General features: G+C 49.5%; 1 protein-coding gene across 3 annotated transcripts; it reads left to right on the forward strand.

The window, feature by feature from the left end:
• On the forward strand, window positions 1-26,922 carry LOC119823016 (prosaposin). Of its 3 annotated transcripts, none has more exons than XM_038342751.1 (15): window positions 1-135; window positions 15,086-15,219; window positions 16,021-16,095; window positions 17,099-17,224; window positions 18,310-18,510; window positions 18,798-18,941; window positions 19,871-19,927; window positions 21,420-21,428; window positions 22,964-23,095; window positions 24,161-24,241; window positions 24,462-24,714; window positions 24,796-24,950; window positions 25,121-25,201; window positions 25,374-25,481; window positions 26,010-26,922. In XM_038342751.1, the coding sequence occupies exons 1-15, from the start codon at window positions 96-98 to the stop codon at window positions 26,043-26,045; spliced, it is 1,632 nt and encodes a 543-aa protein (XP_038198679.1). In that variant the 5' UTR covers window positions 1-95; the 3' UTR covers window positions 26,046-26,922. The 3 variants fall into 3 exon arrangements, with proteins under 3 accessions (XP_038198679.1, XP_038198680.1, XP_038198681.1); XM_038342752.1 differs by having other exon boundaries at window positions 21,423-21,428; XM_038342753.1 differs by lacking the exon at window positions 21,420-21,428.
• Window positions 26,923-26,945: the final 23 nt, after the last annotated feature.

Here is a 26,945-nt window from a genome sequence, read left to right on the forward strand (position 1 = left end):
ATGCGCACTGGCGTCCGCGTCGGGGCTGGGGGTAGATTTATAGCCGCCCGATCAGCTGACGATCTGCATTGCAGCCTGCGGAGTGCAGCGGCGCCATGTACGCTCTGGCCGTCTTCGCGAGCCTTCTGGTCACCGGTGAGCTTGGGCGGTACTCGCTCTGGTGGAGAGGAACGCTGTAGTGTGTCCCCTGAGTCCAGGTTGCTGGGCAGTCCGGCCGAAACGGGCCTCGCCCTCGGCTCGCTTCCTGAGACGCGCTTGGCGAGGCCGCGCAGTGCGCAGGCGCAGGCCGGGGCCCGTGTCTGAGGGGACCTGGTCCCGAGTCCCTGAAAATTCGAGTGGGCAGATGGGGGAGGCGGCGTGTCCCTTGTGTATGTGTGTGTGGTGTGTGTGTGTGTGCGCGCAGGCTTTTGCCCAAGGCCTTGCGGGTGGCCTCGCTTCTCCCTGGGGTGGGTGGGAGAGGGTGGGAATCGGGGTGACCTCTCCCTTCCCCCACCGCCTTGTCCCTGTCCTGGCGCTTGTGAGAGACATGGCCTGAAGCCTGGTTCTGCAGGCCAGGTTGGCTCGTGACCTCTGCCTCAGACTGCACGGTGTGGGGATTGCAAGAAGCTCCTGTGTGTCTGCTTTTGCCTGTGTTTGACATGTGTGTGAATTCCGGAGCATAGTAGGTCTTGGGGGGGGGGGGCGTTGTGTGGTCCCCATTGCATTGAGCCTCTTATTTTTGCTGTTTGATCTGGCGAAACCATTGGCCAGCCTTTATTTTGTTGTGTGAGAGCTGGGCACAGAAGTTGGGTTTCTAAAATGGAACCGATGGTTTTGTTAAAAAGCACTGCAGGTTACCATGGCAGCACCAAGGGACCCACTGCATCACCTTGATTCTAGGTGAGGCCGCCTGGTTCGCTGTGGCGGATCTTTCCCTTACGTCTTGCCGTACCTGGCCTCATTTCAATCGTGTTGCGCAGACAGCTGTGAATTGAGATTTTAACCCCTACAGAGGGGCTCATCTCAAATTGGCATTTTCAGGTCATAGCCCGCCAAAGGAAGTAAACAACTATAGCCCCCAACTTCAGGGTCTGCTTATTTGTAACTAGTCAGTGGAGGAGGGGGCTCTTTCTAAGACAGGGTCTGGTTAAGTACCCCAGAGTGGCTTTAAAATTTCTTGGGGACGACAGTGTCTTATGTAGCCCATGCTGGCCTTGAACTTGCTACACAGCTGAGAATTACCTTGAACTCGTGATCCTCCTGCCTCCACCTAAGTGAGGGGGAATTACCTGTGCTTAAAAGAATAAAGTTTTGATCAGGTTAGGGTAGTGAACACTTGTGATCTTAGCATTTGGAAGGCTAGATGGGAGGATCTTGAATTAGAGGCTAGCCTGTGCTACACAAATTTCAAGGCTAGTCTGGGCTATGTATTGAGATTGTGTTGCAAGAAAATGAAAAGAAATGCATTTGATCTTGTTGGCATTGAGTCATCCCTATCCCTCGTGAGTTCTGATTCACCCACACCACCAAAAACAGACTTCTTTTTTTCTCTTTCTGCAGTATGGGGCATTGTGAACTTGGACCCTCCGACCAAGTCACACTACAGCCCTTAATTGTTTTCCTTGGAAAACTAAAATCTATTTCTAATGCATATGTAGTTTACCTGCCCTGGTTAACTAGGTCCTGTCTTCACTGAGCACTTAGGTTTGAAGGGCCTTGGTCTAACTGCAGGCTCTTCCTGTAGCCAAGGTCACACTGATAACTGGAAGAATGCTAGCTTGAGTACTCTCCACCGAGTTGTCGGTAAAGCCCGGGGTGACTCTTGCCCGTGTGTGCTCGCTGAGGCTCTCAGGGCCTGTGGGTTCAGTGTAGTGCAGGGTGCCAATCAGGCTCTGGAGAGAGTTCTTGGCTTGCGCTTTAATGACATCCTGAGTGCTTAGTGTTGCAGGTCCTGTCCAATCTTCACAAAAGCCTGGAGGTACTGACGCCTGTACCGACGCCTATTTTGGGCTACTCTTCACCATGCTTCCAGCTTTCCTGCCTTTCCCACCTAGACAGAAAGTAGAGATGTGCTAAAAGAATTGAAGGCTAGTTTAACCTCTTCATAGGGAATGAGGAAAGGTGCCCAGACTTAAGCTGTAGGCTGTTGTCTGGAGGATGTGAGACTATGTCTCTTTACATGTTCCATTAGCAGGACTGTTCAGGTACCACAGCAGGTGCTCGATGTTAGGCCTGACCTCGGTTCCATTTTCAGGCTCCACATGGTCGAGGGAGAGTGAGCCCTGACTCCTACTGGTTTTCTTTGATCTCATTCTTCAGAGCACAGGTGCACATGCATACACACACACAATTTTTAAAAATATATAAAGAATAAAAACAAACAAAAAAAAAACCCTGTGCTGGCTGTAATTTTCATGCATTCGCTCTCCAGAATGGTGACATGGTGCCAGGGTCAGCCTAACCAGCACCCGGGCATCATTAGCTATCTGCAGTGGCAGCCCCTGAATCCGCTCGTGCTGTGTCTGGGTCTACTTGCAGGAAACAGCTCTGCTCCCTCCAGTGTCCGGGAATCTTAGTGTCAGGATGTCCAGTGGGGGTTCGCTCCAGTGGGAACAGGTGGGTCAGGGTTGGTGAGCAAGGTGCTGGCAGGGGAGAGATTCTCTCGCCAAAGCTAAGATGCCATTGCCGCTGTCGCTTGGGCTGTGGCTAACCCCTTAGTGTCTGTACACACAGAGGCTGTGTATTGTAGCCTAGCCTGCTTAAGTTATAAGTAGCAACAGGAACCCCCAGTTTCACCTGCTGATTATGCCGAGTAAATCCTGTTTAGCAAAAGGTAGCTTTTTTTTTTTTTTTTTTTTAGGCAGGTTCCTGCTTGTAGGCTACTGTGCAGCACAGGTTAACCTTGAACGTAATCCTCCTGTTTCACAGGCCGGAGTGCTGGCTGGAATTACAGGTGTGAGCCACCATGCCTAGCCTCTGTCATTTTTGTGTTTGGGTGTGTGTTTGTGTGGTGTGGGGGTATGGGTACCTCTTCAAGGCCAGGGGAGGCCGACGGCATACTTTCTCATACTTCTTTATCCACGAGAGTCCAGGTCTCTCACTGAACCTGAGAGCTCAGCTGGCAGCCAGCAAGCCCCAGGCATCCTTCTGTGTCCGCCCCCACGGTGCTTAGGTGAGGGTGTGTGACCGCGCTCGGTTTATGTGGGTGCTAGAGATCTGAACTCAGGCCCTGAGGCTTGTGCAGCAGAACTGCTGAGCCGTCTCCCCAGCCCATCTTGTCAGGTTTTTGATGTATATTTGACAGGTTGTTTTGAAGTGTATTGGCTTTGAGTTGGAGGGAATTGTCTAGCTCAGGGAAGGGGAACCTAGCTTGTATTTTTTTCTTTCACTCAAGGGCCTTAGAAGCTTGGCAAGCACCTTAGACTCTTAACCCTATCCCTCTATTTTCTTACGTAAAACTGGAATGTCCAAGCTATTGGCAGGATCTGAAATGGACAGGAAGAGGAAGGGCAGGTTGTTGCTCTGTGGGGTTGGGACACTACTGGAAGTCCCTAAGGCCAAGGCCTGCTTCTTGGATAATGGCTGGCCTTTTTTGACATGAACTCTAGAGTATTGGCTCTAAGCCTTGTACTCCATTGCAAGAAGTTACAGATCTGATACACCCCCCCGCCCCCCCCCCCCCCACACAACTGGGGGTTGAACTCAGGGTTTCCTCTCTTGTCCTAGGTATTCTGGATTTGCTTAGAAAAAGAATAGAAGATCACTGATTGCATTGATTGCATTGACCCGCCTGCTTGTTTTTGTTCTTAGTCCTGGGGAACTGAATTCCGGACTTTGCAAGTTAAGCACCTACTCTCCCATTGAGCCACACCTCTAGCTCAATTTTTTTTTTTTAAAGAAAAGGTTTATTTTATGTGTGTGGGTATTTTGCCTGCATGTATATGTATGTCCCCAGGAACTGGAGTTACAGACAGTTCTGAGCTACCAAGTGGATGCTGGGAATTCAACCCCCGTCCTCTCTCTCGAGATGCAGCCAGTGCTCTTAACCTCTCAGCCATCCTTCCCACTTCCTTCAGCTCAATGTTAATTTAAAAAGCTTTTTGAGACAGGGTTGTTTTATTGTCCTGGAACTCACGATGTAGACCAGGTTCTCCTTGAACTCAGAGATTCAGCCCCCTCTGCCTCTGCCTTCTGAGTGCTGAGACTGATGGCCCCGCTCAGGCCTTGAACTCAGAACCTCCTTTTTGGTCTTGTTCTGCCTCTGTCTTCCTGGTCCTGAGGTTTTGGGTGTGTGTTGATCACTGTGTCTTGTTTCAAATTACACTGTTTTATTTATTAACTTAATTGGTGGTGGTACTAGTGATGGAAGCCAGGACCTTGTGATTGTTTGCTAGGCAAGCACTTTACTAGTGAGCTAGATCCCCAGCTGCTCTCAACTTAAGACGGTGGGCACAGCAGGGCGTAGTACCATGAGCCTTTAATCACAGCACTTGGGAGGCAGAGGCAGGTGGATATCTGTGAGTTTGAGGCCAATCTGGTCCATGTGGAGTTCCAGGCCAGCCAGGGCTGCATAGAGAGACCCTTTAATTAATCTCAGCATTCAGGAGCACAAGGGCAGAGCTCTTGTGAGTTTGAGTTCATCCTGATCTACATCGTGAAACTTGGTCTCAAAACAAAACCAACAGTGGTTAAGTGGTTAAGGTGGGGGTGGAGACTTTGACCATTGTAAAAGCACTAGTTACTTTATTTATTCCTTTTTTTTTTTTTCCCAGATCCAGTGAAGTTCCATAATAATCCTTTGGAGTCTAGGTTTTTGAGAGAGGGTTTTGCCATCTTGGCTGGCCTGGAATTTGTTAGGAATTTGTTGCCATCTTCCTGCCTCTGCCTCCCAGGCTGGGATTATAGGTAGTCCAGGCTGGGTGCGGGGCGAAGTGTTGTCTCGCTGTCAGCACTGTGACCTTAGGCCAGGCACTTGATGTCCTGATTTCTTCATATGCCTCCTGGCATCCATTGCTACTCCCTCGCCGCAGTGCCCCAAGCATTTAATGAATTTTTGAGGCTCCACACTGATAAGCACGATATCCGTTTTTTTTTTTTGTTTGTTTTGTTTTTTTTTTTTTTGTTTTTTTTTTTTTTTTTTTAATCTTTGTCCCACCAGCATGGAAACCCTCCTCTGCCCTTGGCTTGGCGATTTCCATGGCGTCTTTTCATATCAAGGGTTGCTGTGTAGATTATTTAAACAAATTTAAAAGACTTATTAAAAATGTGTATTGGGAATAATTATGGAGTTAGTAAAATAAGTAGGGTAGTTGGGGTTTGGCTACCAGGCCAGCCTTTAACGCTCCAACATCAGTGGATCCCAACTGCTTTTAGAGTAAACACTTGCATGTAGACCTGTTGTCAGTAACTGTGGATCTTGGGGGAAGTCTGTTTTAAGTCCCGAGCCTGGCATTATTCCCCATACATGATGTCAGTACGCTGTTGGAATTAAGTAATAATAACTACATACAGAAAGCAGGTTCAAGGGCTAGCCGGGAACCATGTGTCCCCACTGCCATCTCCCTGCCCCACTCAGTGCACACTGTGTCCCTTCTCCCTCTTCTCAGAACCTCACACATAGAACTATACCCGCAGAGCTACCGTTTTTCCTTTCCCCTTCTTTAACAGAAATGGTAGTATGTGGGCTGTTTTTGCTTCTTGGTCTTTTTAGACATGCAGAGAAGCGGGAGGGGAGTTTTGACCCCATGGATTTATTCAGTGACCAGCTTAAGAAATGGTCTCCTCTGCCAATAACTCTAGCCTGGGTGCCAATCATACACTGAAGCAGAACCCTCTGCCCTATGTGGTCTGTTTGTTTTGATCTCATTCATGAGACAGCATCTCACATTCACCCCGGCTTCCTTGTAACTCACTGTGCTGCCCAGATTGGTCTGGAAGTATTGGTAATCCTGCCTCAGCAGAGCGAGTCACTTCTGTTCTCCAAGGCTTTTGATTTATGAACCAGTTACAGAGGCAGTGTAGCCAGTTCCTGAAACCTTTGACCTAGCTTATTTTTTTCTACCACTTGTATGCACTGGTTTGTTTTTGGCTTAAGCAACAGGAATTTATTTCTTATAAATAATTTGCTTCTCCCTGGAGGGATCTCTCTCTGGCTTGCAGTTTGCTTTGCTATTATAGGGTGGGTGGGCAGGTTGGGGCTGGGGAAGACACTAACTTACTGACCAGACTGCAAACTTGGAAGATTTTTACCAAGTTCCCCAATAGTCTCATTTCCCGTTCCAGTATTCCTGTCCAGTTATCATGTCCCCTAGCTGGTTAACAGTGGTCAGGTGGCATTGGTGGTGGTAAGATGGCTCAGATTTGAGTCTGATCCCCAGGACTCATATAGTGGAAGGGGAGACTGACTTGCAAGTTATCTGACCTCCACTCGTCTGCACAGAGAGTAAGTTAAGTTAAATCCTTTTTTTTTTTTTTTTTTTTTTTTAAAGTGTACGTGACCTTGTGGGTCCTTCCTAGAACATATTCCCTAGAAATAACGTCCCTCTGTGCCTTCATGTCTGCTCAGGTATATGGCCTTAGTGTTCCCGCTGCGCTGCCTGAACTAGACTCCCACCCCAAACTCGGCCCTGAAGCTCTTCCGGCTTAATGGCAAGCTACTCACGTGTGCAGCTTATACCACAGTGCTCGGCATTGTCAGGGGGCAGTGTGGGTGGGAAAGGATGAAGACTGAGGTCAGTGTGCATGAAACTGAGTGCTGATAGTGCCAGAGAGGGCCATGAGATGGGTCAGCAGGTAAAGGCGCTTGCCACCAAGCCTGCGCTACCTGAGTTCCGTCCCTGGGACTCAGGTGGTGGGAGGAAGAGAACTGACTAGTTGTCCCTTAGCTTCTGCGTGTGTGCAGTGATGAGAGTCTCTGCATGCACATAGAAATAAGCAGATGTGATGAGGGCTGGAGAAATGGCTCAGTGCTTAAGAGCACTGGCTGCTTTTGCAGAGCACCTAAATCTTGATTCCCAGCGTCCCCCCACCCACCCGGGGGGGCAGCTCACCACTGGCTGTAACTCCGTTCCTGGGAGCTGGGTAGTCTTTTTTGGGCTTCACTGGTACTTTTCTCACACATACATATAAGTAAAATAATCTTTAAAAAATGTAATTAAGAATAGTGTTAAATCTAATTAGCTTTCTCAGTGCTCAGGTGGAACCCAGCGGCTCTCAGATTAGACTGTTAGAGACAGGGTCTTTGTGTGTGGTTATTGCTGACCTCAGGCTGATGGCAGTTCTCCTCCAGCTTTCCTCGTGCTGGAGTTACAGCTCTTCTCCACCGTACCTGGGCTGTCTGCTTCTCTGTCTTGTCCCTCCTGGAGTCCTGCTAAGCAATCAGTCGCCCTACCGATGAGCTACATTTCCAGCTCTTTTATTTTGAGACAGGGTCTCAGGAAGTGTGGCAGTTTGAACTCCTAGTTCTGTAGCCTTGCCAGGCCTTGGATTTGTGACCTTCTTGCCTCAGCCTTCTGAATAGCTGGGATTATAGGTCAGCGTCCTCATGCTGGGTGTATCCAGTCTTTATCAGGATTAAGTGGAGCAGTTTATGTTCTGAAGTTGACATTGAGACATTGTTTCTGGGAGCTGACAAACCCAGTGTGACTCTCTGGGCTCAGATGAAATATACTTTCACAGTAGTTTGTGGTCAGGCTGGAGGGACACCCCCGCCAATGCCTGTGGGAGATGGTTTTTCTGTGGGTTGTAGGACCCAGAGGCAAGATGAACCTGAAAAGGGAACCAGCTATAATTTGGGGAAGTGACATTTCCCCACCCTTCCAGAAACTGGTGGTTCTCTGTGAGTGTCAGGGTTTTGATTTGAGTGGGCAGTGCAGGGAGGCCTCTGCTACCAGACTGGAGCGATGCCTGAGAATGGCACCGTGAGACCTGTCATTGTGCTTGCTAATAACAGAAAAAACTAATTAGAAACTTTTATTCTTAAAGACTTAGTATCTGGACAGCTGCGCGTAGCTGTGCGGAGACCTGCGGAACACGTGTGACCAGGGCGGCGGGTCAACAGGCGGTGCAGCGGCAGGTTAACGGCATAGACACAGAAAATAAACAAAGCTATATTAAAGGAGAGAGGGAGAGAGGAAAAGAGAGAGAGAAAGAGAGAGGGGGGGCGCGTGTGCACACGCAAAAAGGGGGCAGTGAGAAGAGAGAGGGAAGAGAGAAGATTCAGGATGACTCCAAGAGACCAGAGGTCGCTGGGAGTGGGCGTGGAAAGGGGCGGGGACCAAAAGAATAACAGAAACCCTAGGACCCCCTTATGTGTAGAAGTCACTGCAGACTCCAGAGAGCTTGTGGATTATTGTTATTAATAATTCCTGTGGATTATTGGTGTCCGTGTCGCTCCCTTTACCCTTCGGGTATGTTTGTGTGTGTGTGTCACTCTGTGTGTTTCTGGGTAAAGAATGAGGGCTTGTGCATGCTAGGCAAGTGCTTAACCACCGAGCCCTGTTCCCCTCCCCCATAACCACGACACCTGGCTGGTGTTATTTAACACACAGCTGCTGCTGTGTTGGGTCTGCTGAGCCACATGTCAGATACTTCTGGAAAAAAGAATTGATGTGAGGAGCTTGCGGTATTCCCCCTACCGTACCTCTTTGGGGTCTCTGGGACCTGCATTTTAAGCCTACACCTTGAACAACTGAGGGGCATGGGCTGCAGCCAGAATATCCAGTCCTTCCAGAGGTAACTTTCTACTCAAGGCAGATTGGCTTAGGTCCTCGTGATGGCAGTGGCAGAGCTGAGCAGCCAGCCTGAATGCTGGCTAAAATGTTAGTTTTCAATCAAAAGAATCCCAGAGTGAAGTTGTAGGTGGCTTGCTTGTGTCCGAGACCTTTGCTCTCTGGGAAGCCACACAGGTCAAGTTCAGATCACAGCATTTGCCCATTGGTAGGGTGTGCCTGGTGTGTCATCTCCAGTGTCCAGGCTGCATGGCCCAGTGTGCAGGGGTCCGTGCTGGTGAGTGAGGCTGACTGAGTCTGTTTCCTAACCTGGACTTGCTGGGCCAGCAGTGGAGCATTGCCATGAATGACCAGCTCTCCTGAGGTTCTAGAACCGTGCTGCTGTGCCTCTGGGCCTGCCTCTATCTTCTCCCTGGGCTGAGCCTGGGCTGTCCTTCAGGACAGGGTGTGGTGATCTTATCTAAGTATATGGAAGTTTGCCTCCTCAGCACCTGCTGTGTAACTACTTGAAGAACCTTGTCAGAATCGGTTTGTTTTGAGTGGAGGTCTCACAAAGCCAGGATGGGCAAATCAGTAAAGCTCTGGAAGCAGACTCTGTAAGGAGACAATTACATGTCATGCCAGTGAAGGCCTCTGGAAGCCTAGCCAAGTGGGGAGACAGGCGCTGCAGTGTATCCACTTCCCTGAGAAGTGTCCCTAAAGGGAACCTAGGGCAACACTGGCTCTCCTATTAGTTTCTAAGCAACTTAACTGTTGCCATGGTGATGCATTCCCCAGGCACTAAAAGCAGTAAGCTGTGGAATGCAGTTGCTCAGGCAGACTGAGCATTTTCCTCTTACTCTTTTGGTAACCAGATTCAAATGATATTAGCACAGGTTACATTAATTGTTAAAAGGAAGGGCACAAGGATGGTCCAAATATAGAGGCTATTCAGTGAACAACAGATAGGTGCATGTTCTAGGCAAGATGGTTGCATTGTATCCATGGTTTGCAGAGCCCCTGTGGAGGCACGCCTGATGAGTGACAGACTCAGATGCCCTGGTAAACAGCAGCTGATGAGCATGTGCACCAGTAGGGTTTAGTTTTGACCGCAGCAAACAGACCTAGAATTAGAGCTGCTGCAGTCTGGTAGAAGGGGGTATCAGTCATCGCTCAGCCTGGTGGTCTAGCTCTGCCTCTCCTAGGAGACCTCCGAGACAGACCCTCAGCTTCACGCTTTGCATCTTTGCGGTCTGGCCCTTTTTTCCTTCATGTTCCAAGATGGCTGACAAGGTTCTAACCAGTGCATCTAAGTTTCATGAAAGATGTAATGGCCTCTCCAGACCCTGCTGCAGAGGAGATTGCATAGTCCCTCATCCTGGCATCGGTGTGAGAAGGGAGAAGGGAGATGGATGTGGGGAGTGGCTCATCTTCTGTACAGAATAGTAGCTGTTGAACCAGTTGTAAGTGTTATTCTGATTTAAAATGGTTTCATGCTGAATTGTAAACACTAGAACATGAACAACTTTCCCTTTGGTTCTCCCCTTTGTTCCTCCCCCCACGGTTTATACTTGGCCACATAGATCTCAGAATTTTCCAGGTACCAGAGACCCCGTGTGCTCCCTAATTTCATCTTCACAGAGGCCCACAGATGGTTTCTATCTTTACAGATGATTGACATGAGTAAGTTATCAGGGTTAATATACAGTCAGGCTGGGGGTTCGATTCTGGTTGATCTCGGCTGTAGTCCTTGCCCTTTGAGAAGAGAAGGCTGTGTAGAAGAAGTAGGGCAAATGTTTCTACATGTGATGGGTTGCCAGACTGGGTGATGGCTCAGCAGGCATGAGGACCTGAGTTTGATCCCTAGAACCCACAAGCCACATAAAATGGTGTCTAACCCCAGCACCGGGGAGGCAGAGACAGGTGGATCCTGGGGCTTTCGGGTCAGTTGTGGTGATATAATATGTGATCCTATTGAGATCCCATGTCAAAAAACTAGGTGGATGGCTCCTGAGGAATAACACTTAAGACTGAACTCTACACATACATGCATGTGTACTTGTGACATGCACATACATGTGCACAAAATAAAGAATAAGTTCCAGGTATGTGTTCCAAACAATGTCTGGCGTAGGGAGTTCCTTGGAGGGTAATTAGCTGGTGGCTACTGCCCAGTGTTACAGTTCACAATGCATTGTAACTGCAGTGTTTGCTCTTCGCATGGCTCCCTTTGTTCTGACTTGTGGTGCAGAACTTGTTTAGCTCCTAGAGAAACCAGAACTGTTTTCTTGGCTCCTGGCAGGTGTCCTGGGGCTCACTCCCCTTGCTTGACTCCTGGGACTTGGGGTCAGTAGCTAACAGCCTACGAGATGGTTGGCCTACAGCTGTCCAGGTCTCTGCTCTCCCATGTCCCTGATAAATGTCCAGTGGACCGAGAGAACAGCTTCTGTCCAGCTGTGTGATGTGAGCCCTCTGTTCTGATCAGGAGAGTGGGTCACCAGGAGGTCCTGCTGCTGTCAGTGCTGCAGGTGATTACAGTGGCACCCGCTGTTGTGTGACGGCACTAGAACACCCCATGTGCAGACTTGAGGAGGCCAAGCTCTCCAGGGCACATGACTAGACGCGAGCTCCAGTGCTAGGCCACGCCAGCCAGGCTGAGATGCGCTGCTGGTGACAGTCCCCGAGGGATGAGGGTGGTGGTTGTGGTGAGCTCGGGCAGTTGGGGTGTTTGTGTATGATAAGATCATCTTGACTCTTCAGTCACCTGACATCAGAAGCTTTGGTTTAATGGCGCACACACAAGCTTGGGAGAACAGTAGCTTGCTTAAGGCTGTCTGCATAGGAAGTGGCAGAACTAGACCGGGAGGCGGGTCATGTTCTGTGCCATGTCTAATTAAATGTTGCTCAGTGCATGGGATGAATCTAAGGAATCCTAGTTTGAAGCTTTAAATCCTTTAAGATATCTCAAGAGTGCCCAGGCCACACAGGACTCTGAGCAATCCTTGCCTCCCAGCCTTCTGTTTTATTTGTATATATAGGGTGGAGTGTGGCAGGCGGTAGGTGTACATGTACCATGGTGTGAGTGTGGAGGTCAGACGTCAACTTGTGGGGGTTCTCCCTGTCACACAGGTCCCAGGGATCTGACTCAGGTTGCCAGGCTTGGCAGCACACATATCTTGTCCATTGAGCCATCTTGTTAATTCATTTTATTTTGTAGACAGGATCTTGTTAAATACCAGTTGACTTCCATAATCCCTCTGTCTCAGCCTCCCACATGTTGGACTTTCAGGTGCAGACCACTACACCTAACTTCTGAGTGTTTCTTAAAGAATAAAAACACCTCCCCCAACCCCTCCCATTTGTGTGTAGACACACATACCACATGTGCAAATTGTGAGTGTCAGTTTTTTCTACCATTTGGGTTCCAGGGGTCGAACTTAGGTCATCAGGCTTGGCAAGTGAGTACCTTTACCCGCTGAGCCGTCTCACCAGCTCTCCGGGAGTGTTTTGAGTCTGGCATCAGGCTGGACTCCCATCAGCCATTCTTTTTTCTTTTTTTCTTTTTTTTTTTTGGTTTTTTCGAGACAGGGTTTCTCTGCAGCTTTTTTAGAGCCTGTCCTGGAGCTAGCTCTTGTAGACCAGGCTGGCCTCGAACTCACAGAGATCCGCCTGCCTCTGCCTCCCGAGTGCTGGGATTCCATCAGCCATTCTTAATACCATATGATTCTGTTGATATCTAGTTTTATCTTAGATTATTTTATTATTATGTTGTTTGTCAGAACTGGAAATTGAGCCTGGCTCCCACCTCTACTAGGCAAGCACCCTGTTTGCCATCTTAGGCACTTTTTGTTTTGTTTGAGACAAGGTCTCACTATAGCCCTGGCTAGCCAGAGAACCACCTGCCTCCTGGTGCTGGGGTTAAAGCTGAAACCAGGTATGGTGGCTTACCTCTTCCCCTCAGCACTAGAGCGGCTGAGGCAGGAAGATGGGAGTTTGAGGCCGGCCTGGGCTACAAATGGAAGCCTTATCTCAGAAGAGTAAGGCGTGGGGGGGTGGGGGGAGACAACAGTGCGCTCCTCTTCCCTCCCCCGAGGACAACTTCTCCAGCCAGGGCTTTGACTCCGGTGCCAGACCCTTGACTTGAAGTATGGTTTAACTTGGGCCTGCTGAGTGCTGTTCATGTCTGTAAGGACATGCATAACAGCAGGTTGAACCAGGACCCGCTAGGAGCTCAGGCAAACAGTCTGAGAACTTTCTTAGAGGTTGTTAACCAACCACCCCAGAGGGAAGTTGATTTTTAAGGACAGGCTGTGGGAGACTGAGAATGGAGGCCAAAACATTGCCTGGGAACATATTTTTGGGAAATAACTGGACAGAAAGTGGTTTGGGGTAATTACTTGAAAAAGATTTAGTTTTGTTTTTGATTATGTGTATGTATGTATATGAGTATAAGTGCCCACGGAGGCCAGAAGAATGAGCTCTTCTGGAGCTGGAGTTATAGGTATTAATTCAGGTCCTCTGCAAGAGCAGTCTATGTTCTCAACCGCTGAGCCATCTCTCCACCCCGGGTTATTTGGTTATTGATGAATACCCTGGGACTGGGTGTCACTGCTAACACGGCAGCCCGGGCCTTTCCTTGGTGTGTCCATGTTGTGTTAGTGGCCCTCTGCCTTTAATTTCTCAGTGTTCTGGGGTCTGGAAACAGCTCCACTCCCCTGTCATAGGCAGGGCAGCCTCACCTTTTTGAAAGCCACCATGCATGTCTCTGAGATATTTTCCCTGCTCTCCTCCCTTGTGGGTCCTGGAGCCAAATCACAGCCTCCCCCCCCATTATTTTCGCTCTCTGAGACAAGATCTCAAACAAAACAAGTCTTAGAGCTCAGATAAACCATTCTCTTTCCTCCTCCTCCTCCTCCTCCTTAGTGTGGGGTGTGTGGGCATGTCATCGTGCCTCGGTTTTCTTATTTAAATTTCCAGTGAGATGCTCTGCTGTCTGTGTCCCCTTTTTCACTTCTGCATCCTTAGGTCTTGTGGTTAAAGTGCAGATGTGAACCTGCTTATTCTGTGGCCTCACGTCCCTAGCCACTGCTGGAACGTTGCTCATAGCGTGGACTCCTGTCCTGGGGACAGGTCGTTTGATAGTGTGCTCAGGGATCGAATAAGATGCTGTGTGTTACCTGGGTCAGTGCTCCTTTCAGACCTCAGCCTCCTGGTCAGAACAGACAGCGTCATGATGGAGCATGGTTTCTATGTCAAGTTCCTAGAGGGCAAAGCAACCTCAGGGTTTGGTTTGTCTGTGGCTTGGGCTTGTGATAGCAGTCGGTTCAGCAAGTCCCTGGTGACGGTGGGGGAAATAGGCAGTGCAAGCAGTCAGCTGTCCCACTGGCCCTGCCTTCCTGGTCTACTAGCATTTGAGCTTGCCGGCTTCTGGTTCCCCATGTGCCTGCCACTGTGCAGTCCTTTACCCAGAGACCCAGTTGGTACCTTCCTTTCCTCACTGGGGAGCACCAGACCATGTATTCTTGTGTTTGGGAACATTGTTTTCCTGTAGCCCAGACTGGTCTGGAACCCAGAGCAGGTCTCTCAGGCAATGTGTATAGCTTAGCTTCTAGGAACCCTTTGCCTTATGACCCCCACTCCCCGTTTTCAGTCTGGCTTGGTCTCTCTCTCTCTCTCTCTCTCTCTCTCTCTCTCTCTCTCTCTCTCTCTCTTTGTGTGTGTGTGTGTGTATAGGCAGGAGGGCGGGCAGCAGATTCATGGTTCATGTGATAGTATCTGAAGAGATGAATATCATCAGGTGAACCTGCTTCAACTGTTGAAGGAACCTTAGTGAAGCTTATGGATGCAGTGATGGAGCATATCATTCATTCCCTTAGTCTTTAGGAAGCGCCTGCTCATGGATCCGTGTGTGCCCACGTGTTTGTGGAATGTAGGCAGGTGGCTCTGTCCAAGGTGAAACAGTGTCCCTGAGGGCTATGGGGTTTTCTTGTTTACTTAGGCCAAGTATCTCCAAGGTTGGTCCTCCTGCTAGCCCATCTTCCTTTGTGTCTGATAAAATCTCTGCATTGATTTTCTTTTTGTTTTGAGATATCTGATTGTGTAGCTCAGGCTGGCCCCAAACTCACCATCCCCTACCTCCTGAGTGCTGGGATTGCAATAATCAGATTTTGATTTTGGGGACTCGAAAACCTGATACTGTTTCTAATAGGTAGACAAGACAAATGTGTCCTATTAGTCCATGACTAAGGACAGGTTCTCTACCTGGCCAGCCATTTGTGTGACGCTAGTGAGGGCCAAGTGACTGCTCAGCCGGCAGGCAGGGCAGGTCCTCAGCGCTGTGGACGTATGTACCAGGCTTGTTGGAAAGGGGCCCCTCCTCATATTGTTTCTCCCTTTAGCTCTGACCTCCCCTGTCCAAGACCCGAAGATATGTGCTGGGGGCTCAGCAGTGCTGTGCAGAGACCTGAAGACGGCAGTGGATTGTGGGGCCTTGAAGCACTGCCAGCAGATGGTGTGGAGCAAGCCCACAGCGGTGAGTGCCAGCCTCATACTCCCCTCTGTGGCCTCTCAGTTCTGGTTCTGTCCTGCGTACCTCAGAGTCCCATCCCTTAGGCACCTTGTCTCGTGGTGGTCCTCCACTCCCTGTGGGCCTTCCTCAGGCCTACTCCCCTTCCCAGGTGAGGAGCTGGTGGGCTGTGATGCAGGCACACAGACATACCCAGCCTTCATTGTTCATCTCAGGACGCTCAGACTCCATCTGCTCACCGTCCCTCATCCCTCAACCAGGCGGACCACTGACTGAGCCCCAAGACCCTGCTGTAGCTATGCCATTTATTCCCAGCCATAACTGCACTAGGGAAGATGACGATAAATGAAGCATGTGAATGTAGGGCTCTGGGAAATGGATGGAGAAGGGCAGACTTCCCATGCATTCTTATTCAGGGACCAAGCACAGAGTAATGGGGCTCTTACTGGCTTGTGCTGGGACATGTGGGTGGCACAGGCTCAATTTGACTTAGTGGAGTTTGGGTTTGAACTTGTCAGGGCTGATCACTCACTTTTAGCAAGAGAAGAAAACTTGATTGAACATTGCCCAATCACCCAGTAGAAAATCGTCGTGTGGCCAGGACTTTACCTGGATCTCATTTGCTTTCAGTCCTATTTTGAGTATTGCTTCCCCTTAGTGAGTTTCATGTGCATTGAGTGAGGACCGTGGAACCTGCTGGATGGATAGCATGGCAGTGATTTAGGGCAGCACCGTGGGAGTGGGAGAGGAGGGGTTTGTTGGGTGATTGTGTTCAGAACTGTCTCTGTTACGTTCTTTTCCTCTTAGAAATCCCTCCCATGTGACATATGCAAAACCGTCGTGACTGAGGCTGGGAACTTGCTAAAGAATAATTCCACTCAGGTGAGCTGTGGTGGAGCAGGGTGGGTGTGGGCTGTGGCTGGAGGCTGAGTGTCTTTGGGGACATCTGTCTGTGACTCTGGGCTCCAGAGAGGAGTGTTATTGGCCCAGAGGCGGCAAGCACTGACATGCCGGGCCTTACAGGACTCACTAAATCTGGCAGCGTGAGTTTGTTTTGCTCTTAAATGTTTTATTTTTAATTTTTAAAGAGTTTTTAAATATATTTTTCTCTTATGTGTGAGTGTTTTGCCTGCATGTGTATATTTGTGCCATCTATATGCCTGGTGCTCACAGGTCAAAAGAAGGCATAGAACCCCCTGGAACTGGAGCTGCAGGTGGCTGTGAGCCAACATGTGGGTGTTGAGACCCGAACCCCAAACCCAGGTCCTCTCAAGAGCCGCACTTGCTCTTAACTGTTAAGCCATCTCTCCTCTTTATTGATTTATTTTTATTTTAGGCTATGCAGAGAACTATCTATGCAGAGCAGGCTGCCCTTAAACTAAGATATGCCTGTCTCTGCCTCCTGATTGCTGGGATTAAAGGCTGTACAGTACCAGCTGTTGTGTTAAGGCAGAGTCTTACTAGGTAGCCCAGGCTTTCCTTGAACTTTGAACTTGCTGTCTTTTGCCATAGCTGTCTGAGTGTTGGAATTGTAGGAATATACCACCACACCCAGCTTTAACACATCAATTGTTGGTGTACATATGATGAATGGGTTTACTTATCTATGTGGGCTGCTGTTGACTTTGGGTGTCTACCTCTCTCTTCATTTATTTCACTAAAAAACGGGCTTGTCTTTTCAGCTAGAATGTCTGGCCAGCTACCCCTTGGGATCTGCCTGTTTTTATAAGCATGCATATCCCTGCCTCCCCAGCACTGGGTTTGAGGTGTACTTGCCAACTCTGACTTTTATGTATATGGATACTGAGGATCTAAACCCAGGCCTTCGTGATTGTTGCTGGTCACCGATGAAGGACCTTTTGCCTTGTGCTGTGTCCCCTTGTAGGAGGAGATCCTTCGTTACCTGGAGAAGACCTGTGAGTGGATCCATGACTCCAGCCTGTCGACCTCGTGCAAGGAGGCAGTTGATTCTTACCTGCCCGTCATCCTGGACATGATTAAGGGGGAGATGGTAGGTGATCAGGGAGGGCCCAGAGCAGAGGTGCTGAAAAGGGAAGTGAGTTCATGGCTTTGCTTTTCTCCTGCAGCTCTTCACAGGGCTCCTTGCCTGGAGTAGCTACGGCATGGTGGCTTTCCTGTCTGCTTTGCTGGGGCCAGGGTGCCTTGAACTCTCGCATGCTCTCGATAGATAGATCAGTAATTCTTGTCAGGCCTCTTTCTAGAGCAAGCGCAGGGCTTCACCTCTGTGCGTGTAGACTTGAGGAATAATCCTGGGGATGCAGTGTGGGGACAGCTGCTGAGGCGGTCACTGTCACAGTGTGTGTGAGTGTGTGTGCCCAAGCTGGGTGCCAGAAACTTGTCAGCAGTGAACCAGGAGCTAGTTTTGTGGAATTTGAAAGGCCTTCAGGAAGGAGAGGTGCTGAAGAAGCCAGCCACTAGGGCTAAGAGTGCCAAAGATGGAACCAAGGTTTTGTGAGGAAGGTGGGCAGGCGACACAGAGCCTTCTATGTCCCATGGCAAGACACCCAGGAAGGACATTACAGCATTCATTACTGGAGGTGTGGTGAGGATAGTGGAGATGGAGAGAAACACATCGCATTTAAAGAATGAATAGACCAGCCATAAGCCTTATTCCTGGAGTAGCAATACAGAGCCTGCAGGGCTGGGAACATCTTCTGGGTCTCTGGGGAGTAGGCTGGATGGGATAGAATTGGGTGTAAACTGGAGATGTTCCTGAGGTGGTCATGAGTATAGTTACAGTAAGGGATGAGAATTTGAGCCATGTGGAAGGTGTTTGAAACCAGTGGATTTTGTGTTAGCGTGCAGCTTGTGAGTGGACGGTGGCCATTATTCAGTCGTTGACCTTCCTCTGTCAGTGGCTCATCTTCCTTTATGGAAGAGCTGATAGTGAGCAGCAGCGACCTTTTGGGGATGCGAGGCCTCTGGGGTAGGATCTTTGGTAACCTTCCTACTTGTCCTAAGTACAATGAGTGGTGTGATGTTCTTTTAGTGGACTTGAGGGAGGAACTGACTAGATGGCAGCAGGCTTCTCTTGCTCTGTGGTGCGGGCTTTCAGCTGTCTCTTCTCCATTCCAGAGCAACCCCGGGGAAGTGTGTGCTGCGCTCAACCTGTGCCAGTCTCTCCAGAAGTACTTGGCTGAGCAAAACTACCAGAAACAGCTTGAGTCCAACAAGATCCCAGAGGTGGACATGGCCAGGGTGGTTGCCCCCTTCATGGCCAATGTCCCTCTCCTGCTGTACCCTCAGGATCAGCCCCACAGCCAGCCCCAACCCAAGGTTAGCTGAAGGCGGGTGGAGTCAGGGTGAGCGCAGTGGGAGCATCATACACAGTGCTGAACAGAACTTCTCTGTCTGTCCCTTGACTCTGTAGTTTCTAAAGAATGGGATATTTTAACCATGCAAAGATTCCCACCCCTTTCTGAAGCACAGCCTCCCACTTCAGGCCATGCCCCACTGCCAGTCTCACGTAGTACTGATAGCAGAACGAGGGACCCACAGGTTATACGCCTGGCTCACAGTCAGATGTGACATTCTCCCAGAGCTTGCTGCTGGTCTCTTTGTAGGCCAACGAGGATGTCTGCCAGGACTGTGTGAAGATGGTGACTGACATCCAGACTGCAGTGAGGACCAATGCCACCTTTGTCCAGGGCTTCGTGGAGCACGTCAAGGAGGAGTGTGACCGCCTGGGGCCAGGCATGGCTGACATGGTGAGCCTCTGCTTCCCACACTTTGGTTGTGTTCTGGGCTAAGGTGGGAGTAAGTAGTGACTACCGCACTGGCTCTGAGGGTGTGGTGCTTCGGAGTTTCTCTTTTCTCACTGTCTTAGCGGGGTGTAGATTGATTGTGGTTAGGTGAGTCGGAACTGGAAGAAAATCACTTTGGTAAAGCTGGTGTGTTTTTTTTCTTTGTTTTTTCCTTTTCTGTCACCATATATATTAGAAACACTAGAACCATTTTAATTTTTGTTATTTTAAAAAGTAGGGGTGTGTGTGTGTGTGCCACAGCATACGTACGGCTGTCAGAAGACAACCTGTGGAGTTGGTTGTGGGTCCTCAGGGACAGAACTCAGTTTGTCAGGCTTCGTGGCCTTGCCTTTACCCACTGAGTCCTCTTACCAGCTCTAGAACCTGCTTTTAAAAGCGTGGCTGTGGTCTGTGAATGAGGCTTGTAGTTCTTCCAGGAAGTGGGCCACCTGATAGCAACTTGCAGGATGGCAGGCTATTCGATTCTGTGGCCTCAGAACCCACTTAGTATCCTCAGAGGTCCCGAATGGCTTTGGAAGGTTCTTACCAGTGTCTTACAGCTGCATTCTCTAGGTTGCTAACAATGGTGACTCTGACCTTGGGGCATTTAGACAGACAGACACTGAGGACTCCAAGGTCCTTTTTTTTTTTTTTTTTTTTTTTAAATAGGAGGTAGAATAACCAAATTGCTGTATTTATCTTAGTTAATCTTGAGTAGACACTTAGATCTATTCTGGGAATTTTTCCTTGTGAGAGCAGGTTTCTCTGTGTAGCTCAGGCTGGCCTCAGCCCCTGGTTGCAGGGATTATAGTCCTGTCGCTGTCTTTAAGTCACCATTTGGCACTGTTGAAAGGCCATTTGGATGGTGACGAGCTGAACCCTTCTCTCTGCAGTGCAAGAACTACGTCGACCAGTATTCTCAAGTTGCCGTCCAGATGATGATGCACATGGTAGGTGGCCAGGGGCTTCTGGTTGGCATTCTCATGGGGCTGCTCCGTGCTTTAGGATCCTCCCTTTCCACTCGTGGGCCAAAGTAAACTCTCTTTATCCAGCAAACTCCCTACTCATGTCCCAGCCCATCTTCCTGCCAGCACAGTCTTCCTTAGCCGATGTGACCCTGGACTGCCCTGTTAGCTGCCCTAGTTGCCTGGGACCTGCTAGTCTGTGCATGCGTGAGCTGGCCATTAGATTGCTAGTATCTGGCTGAACGCTGTGATCTGTAGGAGTATTGTGGCCTGCCACTAAACCAGGGTGGGAGGATTCAAAGGGCAGCTGTGTTGTGTCCAGGGAAGTAGGGTTAATTATAGTTGCTGCTCAGTTACCCAGCTTCCAATGGCATCTGATGATGTCCAGGTGTTTGTTCATTGCCTGTGAGAGGTGGGAAACATGGGGCATGGGAGACAAACTATTGTCAGACCCCAGGGAGCAGGAAGGAGTTGGCTCTATTCTAACTGGTAGAGCTGGGGCGGGGGTTATGCACCTGTCTTAACTCTCAAGGACTGCTGTGAGTCCCTCCTTATTCATGCTTGAACATAAGCCCTTTCCTACTTTGTGTGCGTTACCACCCAGCTGCTGCACTGACCTGCTCCAGAGCAGTCCTTCTTGCCCAGTGGCTCGTTTACGAGCATTGCTCATTCCCTGCATAGTAAAAACATCTAAAGCTAGCTTATAAAGACCTCCATGGTAAAGATAAACCTTTGATGTGAAGTGACCGGGCGAAGTTCTTCCTTCCGGGCAACTTCAGTCATCATTATATAGTATGGGGAAAAAACGTTTTTATATATTAAATATTAAATCATTTGAGTTTTGAAAACAAATCAGTGAAATATATTTTATATGCCATGTTAGTTTTACTTGCTTTTTTTCCCTAAAAATATTGATCTTTTTTGGGGGGGGCGGGAGGATATAGTTTCATTTGCTTTTTTCTCTAAAAATAATGGTCTCATTTTGTAGCTCGGCCTGCCTTTACCTCCCAACTGCTGGGATTAAAGGCGTGTACCATCATGCCCAGCTGGTCATTACCCTTGTATTCAGCCACAAAGGACATAATTTATACGACCATTTCTCTGACCTTTGGCTTTGGAACATGAGCTTCCTTACAGCCATGTATATGCACCCATCCCGGTTTGTCACTTAGGATAACTGAAGCTGGAATTTCTAACCAAAGCCCACATACCCACCTTCCAGACTGGCATCTGGCCTGAGCTGATGGAGGCCCTTTCCAGGGGCAGTTTACACCAGCTGCATGGCATGGCCTGTCCCTGGAGGACTGGGCTAGCTTCCTGTGCCCCATCTTTCCCTTACTGCCAGATGTTGCCCTTCCCCTTTATGACATCCTTATGCCTGAGTAACTGCTTGATTGTTGTTTTAATTTTTCTTAACTGTTGTATCCTTTCCTTTCTCTTATTTTCACCTCCGATTTCCTGTTTTTTTGTTCAACAGCAGGATCAGGTATGTGATGAGAATTTGCTTGTGGTAGTGGTCTGCTGCTTCTAGTTGTTGGCTCTTCTGTTTGTTTTTTTTCTTTTTTCTTTTGGTCTGGCTTGGTGAGCTCTGACAGGTAGCACGAAGGATCTCCCCATACTAGGACACCCTTCCTCCCTGAGACTGAGCATTTTGGGTCATGGTGCTTAACTCCCCCTTTTGGAGGGCCAGAGGGTGGTGAAGCTAGCAGGGCCTATGCTCAGGTCAGCACCAGTACGCATGCTGTTGCCAGGGTAGCGATGGCGATAACTTAGCTTTCTTCAGTGAAGGCACCAGTCCTTCACAGTGGGTGGCATTGCATGACTTGGTGCTGTTTTCCTAATTCCAGAAATGCTTCTGCACGAGCAAACTAGTTGCAGACATGTGGCTTTACTTGCTGGATGGAGAGACTTAGGCTTGTACGTGGTCTCTCAATTGTGACTTCTACCCTTTAAGGAATGGGTCATGGGGCCTCACTGGGTAGCTTGCTGTGGGCATCAGTGTTGAGCCATTGCCCTTTTGGGTCTGTTCTGAATATTGCCTGCAGGCTTTAGGATTTGAGTTTTAGATGCTGGAAGGCATTTTGAATCTCACAGGAAAGGACTAAAAATTGAAATGCCTGAATTTTTATTTATGCTGCCTCAGAGAGATGGGCCCCCTAAATCTTGGCACACACCCTCAGCCCAAAAAAAAAAAAAAAAAAAAGCTTTTGTACCTTTAGTCTCATTCTGACCCCATCTCCTAATCTTAAGACATGTTAAAGACAGGGACTTTAGGACAGACACGTGGCCTTAGTTCTCTAGCATCTGTTGTACAGGTGGACCATGGCCATGGTCTAGCTTTCAGCATCCCTGCTCCCATGCTGGGCTCAGAGCAGAGTGCTGGCTGTAGTTGGTTCACACAATACACAGGGTCTGTAGATGGGGCTTGCTCTGGGCTTTGGCAGTGTGTCGGAATATTCATACATGGTTCTCTGGCTTGGTCTCTAGATGGTGAGGGGATCTGTGTGAAGCCCTTGTGACTGGAGATGCCTCATCAGCTTGGGTCCTGGGCTCTCACATGTACTGTGTGCAGTTGTGAACATAGAAAAAAAAAAGCCGGCATTTCTTCCCCTTAATGCACTGTTTTAAATGGTGCTGTCTCTGAAGGGGATCCATGTGGTTTTAATTGATACATTGGGCTTTCTGTGAGATCCTGGGCCTCGTGGTTCCCTCTAGAGAACTTATCTCAGACAGTGAGCTGGGACAAGTATGTAGCCCAGCCATCCTTGGGGGTACAAAACATGCTAAAAGGCTCTTCTGTAGCCTTGAGTAGAGCAGCAGAGGCTGAGGGCCGCCTCCTCCAGGTGGAGCTGGGGTCCTGGCACTGCCCTTTATCTGGAGTCCTTTGGATTGAATCTGAAAGCTCAGCCTGAGGGGGAGGAGTCAGCTTTCTGCCAGGGTCGTAGCACCCTGACCTTGGTGTCTAAGGGAGGGGATTTGAGGGTAGCAGGCACAGCTGGCTGACAGTGACTCTTTCTTCAGCAACCCAAGGAAATTTGCGCTCTGGTTGGCTTTTGTGATGAGGTCAAGAAAGTACCAATGAAGACTTTGGTCCCTGCCAGTGAGGCCATGAAGAACACCTTCCCTGCCCTGGAACTGATGGACTCCTATGAGGTACCTTCGATCACTGCTGTGTGCTCCCGGAGCCCATACCCTCCCCTTCCTTGTTGTCATGCCCTCTCAATCACAAATTGAGAGCTGGGGGATACTCCTATTCTTCAGCTGCTTGAGGGCCTGGCTCCAAGCTAACCATTCCACGTGTACTTTCTGGGTCCTGTCTCCAGAGCCACAGTATAAACTGGAGGCTCCCCGAACACATGTCCTCGGGTAGAAGCTTCTTTGGCCTTGTTGCCTGTGTGTGTATGTACATAGGCAATATTGTGTCCTTAGAACCCCTCCTTGGCTAGAGTATCCTGCTCCATGCTATAAGTCTGCATTGAACATGACTGTGGGTCAGGTAGTATTTTGGGATACTCTGTCCATGGGACCCTTTCTGCCTGCTCAGGACCTGACACCTTCATGCACAGCATGTACACACTCTTCTGATCCAGGAATACCTATGTTGTCTGGCCACCAGCTGTTCCCTGTCCTGTCTCCTCTGTGTGTCAATGTGTGGCCACAGGAGAGATGGCAAGGCTTCTCCAGTAAGGGAATTATCTGGGTACCACTCCCTCGCCCTTCCCTGACCCCAGTTCCCAGAGAGAAGGCAGTCATCTGAATTAAGAATTCCAGTCTTTGGAATAAATGCCTGTTGGACAGCAGAGATGAAACTCAGCAGCTACAGAAGCCCCCTGCCAGCACTATATTACTAGAGGTGGATTCCGGAAATTAAGAGCTTACATTGACTTCTAAATAGGCAGACACCAAATTTGTTCACACCGCCATCTATTTCTCTTGCCTGAACATAGGGTAGTGGGTGATGAAGCATTCAGGGGAAGTGTTCCAGGAACGAAAGGGCTGCTGTGTGGTTTTGGGGGTAGAGGGAGTTATAGAAGGTTGAGGAAAGGGATGGGTTTCCCCACCCTGTAGTTAGGGCATTGTACTGAAGAAGCCACCATCACATTGCATTCGGTAGGCAGTGGCCATTGTTGAGGTTACTGGCTGCCCTCTTTGCCATTCTGTGGCAGGAATATGCCTCAGGAGGTTCAGTCTCAGCCTTAAAACATTCTCTCTTCACAGGCTCAAAACATTATTTTCTGCAAGGCTTGTCATCTTGTGATGGAGAAGTTGTCTACACTAGTGGCTAACAATGCCACTGAGGTATGCTTGCTTCCGTCTTGCGTGGGGTCCACTTGCTGTATTCCAGAGTCAAAAGATGCCCATGGGACATGGTCTCCTGACAAATGTTTGCTTCAGCACCCTGTGCATTAGCCAGTGTGCTCCAGGGGAGGGATCCCACTGTTGGTCTGTTCCCTAGTGGGTCTAGGGTCTCGTCTTCCTCGCTAGCTCCAGTCTGATGCCATCTTTTCGTCTGTTGCAGGGACTAATAATTCAGGCTGTGGGCAAAGCCTGCACACTGCTCCCTGCTCCCTCTTCCACCAAGTGCAAGGAGGTGGTGGAAACATTTGGCCCCTCTCTGCTGGACATCCTTCTGCGTCAGATGAGCTCGAGCTTCTTGTGTGGTGCGGTCCACCTCTGTTCCGGCAACCCTGATTCAGTGGAGACACTTGAGCAGCCCGCAGTGCCCATTATGCCCGCACTGCCCAAACAGCCCAAACAACCTGCTTTGCGCGGTAGGTCCAGGGCACATAGAGGGGCAAGGGGGCCGGTTAAGGAGAGCTCTGCCAATACTGAGCCCTGTGTCCTTTGTGTAGCACATGTACCTCAGAAGACCGGTGGGTTCTGTGAGGTGTGCAAGAAACTGGTCACCTATTTGGAACACAACCTGGAGAAAAACAGCACCAAGGAGGAGATACTGGCTGCACTTGAGAAGGGCTGCAGCTTTCTGCCTGACCCCTACCAGAAGGAGGTGACTGGGCATGGCTGTTCCCTAATGTCCCTTCTAACTTCAGGGGGTCCTGTGTGCTCTAGGCTTGAGGCTGGGAGGCAGCAAAGAACCTAGGCTCGTGAGGTCAGTCCCCCAGAATGTCTACCTGCATGGGTACAGCCAAACCCAACCCATGTCCCTTTCCTTGGCAGTGTGATGACTTTGTGGCTGAATATGAGCCCCTGCTGGTGGAAATCCTGGTGCAAGTGATGGATCCTTCTTTTGTGTGTTCGGTAAGCCTCACCAGGAGCCTGGCCATGTAGCAGCATGGATGTTGTCTAGCAGGGGCGGAATGGGGTCAGGGAGCACGATAGCCAGGCTGCTGTCAGATTCTGGGACTCCTTTAATCTCAGCCCTGAAGGGGCTCGGCTGGGCAGCTCATTTTCTTTTGTGTTTATCAAACAGAAAATTGGGGCTTGCCCTTCTGCCACTAAACTGCTGCTGGGAACTGAGAAGTGTGTCTGGGGCCCTAGCTACTGGTGTCAGAACATGGAGACTGCAGCCCGGTGCAATGTGAGTGTCCTAGACTGCCTTCTGGAGAGCCACAGCCCTCAGTGCTCTTGTCAAGGGGTGGATACGTGGGTACTTACGTGACATGGTAGCTAGCAGTCAGAGGATAAGTTTGTGGAGTTATCTTCTCCCTCCATTGCATAGTTCCAGGGATCAGGCTTTTGGATTAGGCTTGCATGCTCTTACCCACTGAGCCATCAGTGTCCTCTAGTATTGTTTCTCCCTTGTTTCACACGTGATCACTAGGATTGTACCAAACCTGTAGGACCCAGAGCCTCTCTGCACAAGTCCTCGTAGGTCCCAAGGGACCCAACATGAGCTTTGACTTAAGGGCACTCCAAAGGTGTTTATGAGCAGGGGTTGGGGGAGGCTGGCTCTGAGGACCACAGGTTCTCTTTTGATTGTGTCCTAGGTTTTCAGCATCTGTGACTTGAACAAAGTGAGGTTACATTTTGGAGTGATGCTGATGTGCATGTGACCCATGAATGTTTCGTCTTGTGCAGCCTAACCTGTCTCCTTCTCTCCTCCCAGGCTGTCGACCATTGCAAACGCCATGTGTGGAACTAGTTTTCCGGCTTGCAGAAGTGCAGTCTACCTGTGGGTCTAGCATAATGAACACACAGATCTATTTGACTTAATTCTAAATAGGACCCCCCCTTTGTCCTTCCTCCATCTTGTAGCATTGCTGTCATGTGAGAGGTGCTGACAGCCCCTTTCAGTGTCCCCTTTCTGAGGACACTCAGGGATCAGCCCTCCAGCTGCCCTTTCACCCGTCTACTGGAGGGGGGTGGTAAGCCAGAGGGCAGGAGCATCTTCTGAGCCCTGACTAATTGTATGGGGATGGGGCTCTTACGGCCACCTCCTACCTTGAAGAGGGAGCTGCTCCCCTTCCTGTGGTACCAAGGAGTTTCTATGGATAATTAGAAACACAGAATAATCAGGTCTTTAGGATGATGAAATTGCCGTTGTCATAGCACAGAGATTTCAGAAGCACCTGCAGGTGGCTTGCTTGGGATGTTGCTGTCTAGGTCAGCCTTACCCCTCTGCTTTCCTGTATTCCCCCGTCTGCCTTGTTTGGGGTTCTGCGGGCTAGGGTGGGGAGGGGAAATTGCTGAATGTAACTTGCCCATGTGGGTCTGGCCTTTTTTTGTTGTGTGAGGCCCGGGAACAGTGTCGTCTGCCCAGCTGTCGGGCCCTGCATGCCCCTTTGCTACCTTGTAGCTCTTGTTGAATTGCCCTTTCGCCACCTCATAGTGGATGAAGCATCTGCCTGGCAGCAGGTGATGAACTGAGGGGTCCCCATGTAGAGTAGGTACCGTCTGTTGAAGAGCCTCCAGTTGCCAGGAGACAGCCAGCAGGATGGGCATGGGCAGCTGAATGGACCTAGATTTTAATTTGTTTTGCACTAAAGTTTCTGTGACTTATTAAAGTTCTGTTAACCAGATCTGGGCTTGTTTCTTTGACACC

This window comes from Arvicola amphibius, chromosome 9 (genome assembly GCF_903992535.2).
Source record: "Arvicola amphibius chromosome 9, mArvAmp1.2, whole genome shotgun sequence".
Lineage (NCBI taxonomy): Eukaryota > Metazoa > Chordata > Mammalia > Rodentia > Cricetidae > Arvicola > Arvicola amphibius.

Bases quoted from the DNA above. Each gene is read 5' to 3' on its own strand.
- LOC119823016 (XM_038342751.1), top strand. From the start codon at position 96: ATGTACGCTCTGGCCGTCTTCGCGAGCCTTCTGGTCACCG. The intron at 24,715-24,795 runs GTAGGTCCAGGG...TCCTTTGTGTAG, and splicing joins CAAACAACCTGCTTTGCGCG to CACATGTACCTCAGAAGACC. The intron at 25,482-26,009 runs GTGAGTGTCCTA...CTCTCCTCCCAG, and splicing joins AGACTGCAGCCCGGTGCAAT to GCTGTCGACCATTGCAAACG.